Below are 9,651 nucleotides of genomic sequence, written 5' to 3' on the forward strand. Positions count from 1 at the left end.
CATGTAATCTGCACACAAAGGTTTAAAAACGCCATCTGCCCTCATGAATGTACTTACATATTATCATTATGATAACAAATAACTGTAGCAACACTGTGCCGCTCAGTTCTACACGCCAGAAGGTAAGTGTTAGCCCATCCTCATGGATGAGCTCATTGTTTTGCCAGTGTCATTTCTCTATGATCAGAGGAGGGCGAATCTTATCTTTTATTTCATTGGGTGCGAGGCATCGCAGCAACCGCTAATTACCCATTTAAACCATTTCTCTCTTCAATTTTGTAATATCCAATTTGGATATAAATTGGTTATTACCAAGGCTTGAGATATTCACTGTTAAGAAATATGTCTTTCGATGCACATCCAGTGCTGTTCTTGTTCTTATTATGCTGCTCGCTTGACAAGAATAGACTGCACTCTCTGGATTTCTACCTTGAGTCAGGGTACCAGATTTCTCACCTGGTACAAAGGATACAAAAAAGACATGGTGTGGACAAAATGACAGAAACACCAAACAATGTATTAGTATCAATCAGTTAATAAGCAGTACAGCCACTCTTTGTATTCAGAACAGCTTTTTATTGTGTCAGCCTTGGATGCAAGCAGTTTTTGAATGGCAACCCTGCCATATCTTCCAGTCATGCCACTATGCACTTTTGTGGGCATTGAGCAACTATGTTGTTATCCATTGCACAGCTTGTGACCACTGTTCCTCTTTGCCGTGTTCAATGTGTTTGGCATTGACTTTGTTTTCAGACTGTTCACTACTGACATATTGAATAATTGTACAGTTTTTGTGACAGATGCAACTGCAATTCAGGCACCGACTATTTGATGTCTTTGCAACTCTGTTATTTGCCTCATGTTGCTTTAAAAATGCAAATATCCAAGTTCTTTTATAGCTGACACATATGCACTGCTTACTGGCAATCAACCTGCTATGAGCTCTGTTACAGGGTTTGCAATTGGGATTTATTGACATCCAAGTATTGTATATGGTATTTCCATATTTTTGTCAACCCTCGGATAATAACAACTAGTTCTACAGCATAATCCTGTTAGTCTGTATGTATGTGTATGTCTTAGTAAACCTGACACACTTCCACCATCTATGAGAAACAGAAAAGTGGATACTAAAAATAAAAGAGTATATATCTTTTTTGGGCTACGAGCTCGCCTAAACCCCATGACACCCCTACACACACTATACCAAAAGGCATGTATTTGGGGGCACAGACAATATTACAAACATGTCAATGTGACCCCCCCACCCCAAAAAAAGAGTGAAGCTCCCAGGACCCAATGACCCTGATTCCTGCAACACAATCCTAGGCACTTTCATGTCCCTATAGTAGGGATGGCCATTCAAGGCTGCATTACCATTCTTCTAGCAGTAGGATATTATGCTAGTAGCGCTAACTCAGATTTTCTTTTTCAAAATAAAAGCCTTCATTGAAATATATAAGGCAATATATTTAACAATCTAGTCTGTACATTTTATGTTTAATGTCCGTCCCAATGTTATTCTTGTCTGTTCTTTTTCACAGACTAGATTGGTAACTATATTGCCTTGTAAATTTCAATGATGGCTTTTATTGTGATAAAGAAAATTTGAGAGCTGCCAGCATATTATCCTGGTGCTAAAATAACGCTAATGAAGCCTCAAATGGCCCTCACTACCCTAAATTGTTACTGCAAAACAGACTGAAAATTAATTAGGATTTTCTGAATAAAAATATATTTATTATTAACAATTACTAAGTGGTTTATTAGTTACAATACTAATGAGGAGCATTATTAATCACAGAAAAATACTTTAATAATTGTTTAAACACATGTATGTATGTACACAAGTTCATAGATGCTACTAACACTTAAAAAGGCTGGAGTGATGATTCATTAATTATTAGTAAGCTATTTATTAATGCCTTATAGCTATAACAAAGTGCTTTCAACAAAGGGAATGCACTTTGAATAATTCACAAATCTGGCAGATCCATTGTTGTGGTCGTTGTCCTTTACCAGGTTAGTTAGACGGAAAACCCTTTTTTTGACATAATAAGGAACTGGTTGCAATTCATGTAATTCACACCCAGAGGAAATTAGGGGAGAATCATGCCTCTTAAAATGTGAACTGGAAAATGTGTCAAGATTCTTGATGTCAATGAAATGTCATGTGATGTAAAAAAGAAGACAAGATTGTTGTCAGGAAGTTAATTTTCTTTCCCGCTCATATCTTATTTTGGAGGGATCGTATCTACCCCTGGGGGGTATTTTACCCCATAGGCAAGGGCATTTTGGTTGTTTGAATGCAAAACAAACATGCTGCAGAAAATCCCCAACACTCTGACTGCAAATTACAACAGTCGCTTAAAAAATAAATAATACTATTGTTTCCAACTTTTGAAATGGAGAAGCACCATCTGCCCTCTTTACTTACTGAGTCTAAATATAACAACCCAAAAACATACATTCTTATGAAATGTCAATTGACCCAATAGAGGGTATTGCTTCATGTCATTTTGACTGTCATGTGTGCTTAACAGAGCACGTTGTTAAGTTGAACAGATCCTGACCTGTTCTCCCTGGCCATTGGACACATACTGTGCAGAGTAGATGCTCTCTCTGTGGGGGTCTAACGTCGTGTCCACACTGCTTAGCGTTCTCAGCCTTAGCATCTGCCTCAGCTTCTGACGGAACTCCTTGGAGGCAAAGTAGTAGATGAAGGGATCGAGGCAGCTGTTGAGACAACTGAGGGAAAGAGTCAGCTTGTAGGCCATGTAGAGGGAGTCCCCATAGAAGAGCCTACGGATGGTGTGAGCCAGGAGGAAGATGTTGTTAGGAGTGAAGCAGAGCATGTAGACCACTAGGACGGTGACGGCGAGGCGTATTGCCTTCTCCTTCTGGTCGGTCTTAGATACTCGGGTCAGCTTGTGTATGATGCCGACATAGCAGAACACAGTGATGCAGAATGGTATGAGGAAGAGGATGACAAACATTGTAAAGAGGAAGGCAGCCCAGGCTGCCAAGGACGGCAGCATGTTCCTCTTCAGAACATCAAAGCAGGTGATAATCCCGAGTTCCGGAACAGAGAATGTCAGGTCGGTTGACATAAGTGGGTAGAGGACCAATAGGACGACTGTCCACATGATCAGGCAGACAATCACAGCAATCTCCTTCCGTTCCCTCCTGTTACGGAAGAGCATGGGCCTACAGATGCCCAGGTACCGGTCCACACTGATGGCAGTCATAGTTAGAATGGAGCAGTACATGTTGGCATAGAATATGATGGTTAGAAGCCTGTGGAAGATAGAAAAAAAGGATCACTATATGTTTTTACAATTGAAGACATTCAACGGACACTGTTGTCCAATGTAACTTACAACAATGAATGAAGTTCATACATTTCTTGGGCAGTCTGACCCCCTATGGCGATCAAACATACAACCCTGGGGTTTTAATCGCCATCCATTACCAACTGTGTGGTTGAATACAAGGGGTTGACTTTACCTGCACATTCCCGAACCAAGGGTCCAATTATACCCATTCATTTGGTAAATTATCTGATATGGCAAGACGAGCCCCAAGGCCAAGTCAGTCAGGGTCAGGTTGATCATAAAGATGATGGAGGGAGTTTTGGGTGTGGTACGAAAAAGGAGGAGCCACATGGAAAGGCCATTTCCGGTCATGTTGATTACTGTGACCACCATGTAAATGATGGAGATCGTTGTGCTAGCTTTTTTGTTCAGGAACATGGACAGGGTGGCGTTGTCCAGTTTGGTGCTGTTACTCATGGTGAGAAGAACTTCATACAGACCTATGATCAGTAAGAAATCACAAGATTAATGTAAAGGTGAAGCATGGTCCTGTCTGTGGCATAATGTGTTGACTAGAATCACATGAAATCTGGATTTTTAAAGCAATACTTGAAAACAATGAAATAAGCTCAGTGACAGGATGTTATGTAACCCATGGACAAACAATGCATGTACTTCAAATTCAACAGATTGTGGTGATATACCTTTTTAACCTTTCTACTGGTAAAATACTAAAGACAGTGTATATTGTCAAAGAAAACGTTATTCACATTTCAACCTGTTAACCCAAGGAAGTCATCTACATTGGACAAGCAGAGAATGTTGACAGTAACAGAGAAAAAAGACAGGTCAGTAATGCTCTCCAGGAAGTAAGCATGGGTATGACTGCTAATACTAACACTTTAGCAGCAAAACTACAGATGCTACACTGCAGGGAACAAACCACAAATTAACATTAAAAACAGGATGTCTGGGTAACAGTTTGATAAAAAGTACTTCAATATTCTGCAAAGTCCTGGAAAAAATTTATTTTGGACAGATGAAACAGAGATGAACATGTTCCAGAAGAATAAAAAGAGGAAAGTTATGAGAGAAAAAAAGGAACTACACAGCATCCACAGCATTACTAGAGAAGATACATTCCATCTGGTGGGGCCAATGGGACAGTTTTGGCATGCAAATGACATATGGGCAAATACATATGTACATAATTTGAACGTACAACCACATTTCAATACAGCATTAAACATGGCCCGGTTCCATCTTTTTTTAAATATGTTGCTGGCATCCAATTCAAAACGGGCATATATTCATTACAATTTCTCTGGTTCAACATTTAAAATGTTGTCTTGTACTATTTTCTGTTAAATATAGGGATTCAATTATTTGCATATCACTGCATTCTGTTTTTATTAGCATTTTACGCAGTGTCCAACTTTTTTGGAAATGGGGTTATAATTTGAACATTATATTCATTTGTCACAATACTTTTGGTTCCCTGTAATATAATAATGTATAAAAATACTCTCCCAGTTTACACAGATGAAAGAAATGAACCTAACCAGTACATTATTACCTTACCATTGCCTTCGACTTGTGAAACATTGAAGTTTCTGTTTTGTCTTTAGAGAGTGGGGGGAAAAGGTTTACATTTAGACAAGTTTAGTGGGTAAGGTACCAGTGGAATCAATAGGATGAGAGAATTTGGGAGTGGTAGATTATAGGTTTCTTTACCTTACTTTTTGAAACAAAAGTGTACAAAAAGTTTTTGGGGGTTGTATGTTCTATCTGGTTTCTAACCTAAGCCTACAGTATTCTAATGAATGATATGCAGTGTTATAGATCCAGATTAGTTACCAAAAAGTACTCTGGTAAGTCTACACGTATGTTCCTCATAGATAGAAAATTCTGTTTAGTTATCTACTCAGATCATATATTTACATATTATATACTTTTTTAGGATATTAGCTGCTAATAACATTTACATTTAAATGACAATGCTGGTGTAGAACATAGCTAAATTCTGCATCTTGCATTGTGAAAATCCATCATTGATTGCACTAATAATCTCACGCTACATTTTCACCTGTAAAACAATATTTCAGTTTGTGTGCCCAAGATCCCGTTGTGCAGGTGCATCTGTGAACATCTGATGTTTCTGTCAACTTTGAACAAATGCATGTTAGGTAACAATGTTCTACAGATATCACTTGGTCTTTTATATACAGTAATGGGAAAACCAATCCTGCTCTCTCAATTTCTTTTGGCCTACTGTTTGTGGTCTTGATGGGGTGTTTAAAAGGTCTACATTTTAAATATGACATATCCAATGAAAGTTGAATTGATGTGTAGATTATTTCTGTATCTTGCATTGTGAAAATTCATTGCAGGTTCTGCCTGAAATACTGTATGTCTGTTTGTGCTTTCATTATTCAATCTTTGGTTTCATTCAGTATTTCTTACCAATGGACTAACAGACACATTACGATAAGATTTGTGCAGAGTGAGTATTATGCAGGGCCAAATAACCCTTTTTCGTATTGACAGTAAGTTATTGAAGTAGAAAGCCATTGTTTAGAAACATACATAACCCATGAGCTAAAAGGCAAGGCAAAAAGGCATTGAGCTAAAAGGCATTTGTTTTTTTTATGTATAATTATTTTTCATAAACAATCAGGCCTGTTTAGGACAGCTCTGTCAAATATAAATCTGACTAACTTACTATCAGATTGAAGTTGTTATAAAGCCACATCATACCACAGTTAAAATAAATCTCCAGAAAACAGCAGTTGATACATATTAGTCGGAAAGGGTTATAAATCCATTTCTAAGGATCTGGGACTCCACTGAATCACAGTCAGAGCCATGTTGCTGAATGGAGAAAGTTTGGAAAGTTTGAATGGCCATCCAGCCATAATCTCTCCAAAAGCAAATGGTACTATAATCCAGGAAATCACAAATAACCCAAAAACTAAAACAGGAATCTTTCTTAAACCCTAAAACAACAACTAGGTGGAATCTTTTGGTATAATCGTCTCTGTGACAAAATCCAAACACTGCATTCCACATTCAGAACCTCATTCCAACTGTCAAGCATGTTGGTGTCAGTGTCATGGTTTGGGGATGCTTTAATATGAGCTTGAAAATGTTAAAATATATTCAAAGTCATAGGCATGTGTGTATACAGTGCTAAGTGGTGGAAAATAGAAACTGCTAATCAAACATTGAAAAGTAATGTTTTTTCAGTGAGTGAAGATTTTGGTGTAAGAAATGTATTTTAGAGAGGAAAAAATATATAATCAATTTAATTCCAGTGAACATCCACCAATACTAGCATGAATATGAATATGTTGGCAAAGCGGTAGGTGGAATGCATGATCATTCTGCAGAACCACAATGAAAGAATTTTTACCTTCAGGTAGCTGTTGAGAATGGGATTCCTACTGGGGATTGTTGAATATGATAATTTGAAGAACAGCTATTCTAAAGAAATGTTAATTTCGCAATGCTAAAGGCACTAGTCCGAAAGTCATCTCATTAGCAAAGTTAACATTTTTACTGGTCAAGGAAGCAAAAATGGACCAAGACAAGTAAATGTTGCTCTGTGGCACTTATACCTCTGTCAATCTGAGAATTAAATGTTGTTCTATTCGATATTGATAAATTGCTGATTGTGGCCTTATAACATGCACCTATGAATGACTGTCATGATTGACATAGTAAAAGAAAAACTGCTGATGTACAACCACATTTAAGGCTTTGTAAAACCTGGTTTATTTACTGATATTCTTTGAGTCCCTTAATATGCCAACGTAGGAATGATTGTGGTGACAATAGTTTAACGTAATGGTGAACTTCCTTTAACTAGAACACTACTCGCACATGATGTAGGGATAAATAACCACAAACCAACTTTGACTGTTTCAGAGGCTTATCGAACTAGAAACCAGGCATGGCACCTGTTATGAACTCATTTCCAAAATTGTATGAAATATTTATGAAATTCCAAGTGTACGAAATTTCAACAGTGTTGAAAATTGCCTAATTCATAATGAATCCCCCTCCACATGCATTCTAGACCTTTATTGTGCGATATTAAAACAAACTACAGTAGCAAATTTTAAGCTAGATCTATTTCAATATCAGATTTTGGACATTAGCAATTCTGTGTAACATTATAAAGCAACCTGACAGAGTAGTACTTACCACTGCTGATGTACAGACTTGCACCAGAGAGAGTCGGTTGAAGAATGGATATGCTGATACTGTAACATAGCAGGTCACAGTACTGTAAAAAGAGGAAGTGAGCCATGTTTTTGTGAATGCCACCACATTTCATTATTTGTATAAATCACAATATCTGCAGTTTGAGAACTCCTTTCCTTGTATTAGTTATTTGAGAACACATTATAATGATAGTAAAAAAAAAAAAAAAATACTGGGGACAATATTGTACACTTGAAGCAGAACATTTGAATGCTGTTTTAGGTGTTTGGTTGGGATAAGGTGACTGAAATGGTCACAGCATACCTATCATGATTTTGAGCAATCTTGTACAACAACAAATCACACAGATCTCTTCTAGCAATGTTAACTAAAATAATGAACAACTGATGATGGCAGGGAAGTACCCTGAGTGGTAACGGGATCTGATCAGTAACAGAAAGATTTCTAGACTGAATACCAGATCTGGCAAGTTCATAGAAATGCTTTTTCTTTCCTTAAACTTCACTGTTAACTATAATTGCTCCTTTTAGTTACAACAGCATCTGCAAAATGAGTAAAATATAGTATTTTACTCATTTATTGGTATTCAGCATTTACTCAACTGATTCCTGTATTTTTACAGTTCAGCTGTAAAGAAACACATCTGAGCTTTTCAGGGCTGAAAAGAACTGAAACAGAGAAATGGTTCACTGAAACACTGAGATGGGACGATACCCGATGTGTGCACACTGGAACTAACATTAAAACATCCACGTGCGTTCAGCCATGTTGGCTTCTCCTTTCACCACATCCGTACACACCCACTGTCTGTGATTGATTTAATGAAACCACACCCCACCCACTAACAACAGATCCATTGTCACATTCATCGTCAACACAGACATAATGTTAAACTAACTAGTATCACAACAGTTCTACAAAGTAACACGTGTATTTTCACAGTTTTACTGAGGAACAAAAACAGAGCTATTTAGAAATCCCGTGGTGAAGGGTGTCATTTGCAATGTCATGCTTTTCAGCAATTTGTTCCAATTTAAAAAAAGAAAACAGAAATATCTCATGGACATAATTATTCTATTTTTTCAGCACTGTAGAAGCACATGTGGCAGCAATTACAAATTTGAGTCTTCTTGGGTATACCACTAACAGTTTTGCACACCTAGATTCGGGCAGTTTCTCAAAACGTAACATCCAGATCAATCCGCGCAGCGAAACTCTGAAGCTGTGTTTGAATGCCCATTGGGTTCTTGGTCACCTCCTTGAACAAGGCCCGTCTCGCCAGGTTACTTAGTTTGTCTGGACTGGCAGGTTCTTGGGAAAAGTCTCTAGGAAGCCTCTAGGAAGATTTTTGCTATAACAGGTACTGTAATGTGGGACCTTATAGTGGTTCTTAAAAGTATTCACCCCTTTGGACTTTCCCGATTCTTCAAAATTAATATGATGAGTTTTTTTTGCATTGGCTCAGTGGCTTGTAATCGGAAGGTTTTAAAAAAATTAACAGACTCCGGTTCAAAAGTCTGCATACCCTTAGTTCTTAATACTGTGTATTGCCCCCTTTAGCTCGATGAGTGGCTCAATGATTTTAAGGTCAGGAAACTGTGATGGCCACTAAGAAACCTTCACTTTTTTCGGCTGTAACCACTGGAGGGTCAAATTGGCCTTGTGCTTAGGGTCATTTTTTTTGCTAGAAAGTCCAAGAGGATTCCATGCGCAGCTTTCGTGCAGAAGAATGCAAATTGTCTGCCAGTATTTTATGATAACATGCTGCATTCATCTTGCCATCAATTCTCACAAGATTCCCCGTGCCTTTAGAGCTCACACTCCCCCAAAACATCTCTAAGCCACCACCATGCTTCACAATGGGGATGGTATTCTGTTCACTATAGGCCTTGTTGACCACTCTCCAAACATAGCGCTCATGGTTGTGACCATAAAGTTCTATTTTGAACTCGTCATTCCAATTTACAGTGTGCCAGAAGCTGTTAGGCGTGTCAAGGTGTTGTCGGGCATATTGTAACTGGGCTTTTTTTGGCATTGGCACAGGCTTCTTTCTGGCAACTCGACCACGGAGTTCATTTTTGTTCAAGTATCATTGTATTGTGTTCCTTGA

At 38.0% G+C, this 9,651-nt stretch overlaps 1 protein-coding gene across 1 annotated transcript; it reads right to left on the reverse strand.

The window, feature by feature from the left end:
- Window positions 1–1,563: 1,563 nt before the first annotated feature.
- On the reverse strand, window positions 1,564–7,641 carry p2ry8 (P2Y receptor family member 8). Its single transcript, XM_010901374.5, has 3 exons — window positions 7,521–7,641; window positions 3,508–3,814; window positions 1,564–3,297 (listed from the first exon to the last, which is right to left on the reverse strand). Exons 1-3 carry the CDS (start codon window positions 7,624–7,626, stop codon window positions 2,553–2,555), a joined length of 1,158 nt encoding a protein of 385 aa, XP_010899676.3. The 5' UTR covers window positions 7,627–7,641; the 3' UTR covers window positions 1,564–2,552.
- Window positions 7,642–9,651: the final 2,010 nt, after the last annotated feature.

Source organism: Esox lucius, chromosome 16 (assembly GCF_011004845.1).
Source record: "Esox lucius isolate fEsoLuc1 chromosome 16, fEsoLuc1.pri, whole genome shotgun sequence".
NCBI lineage: Eukaryota > Metazoa > Chordata > Actinopteri > Esociformes > Esocidae > Esox > Esox lucius.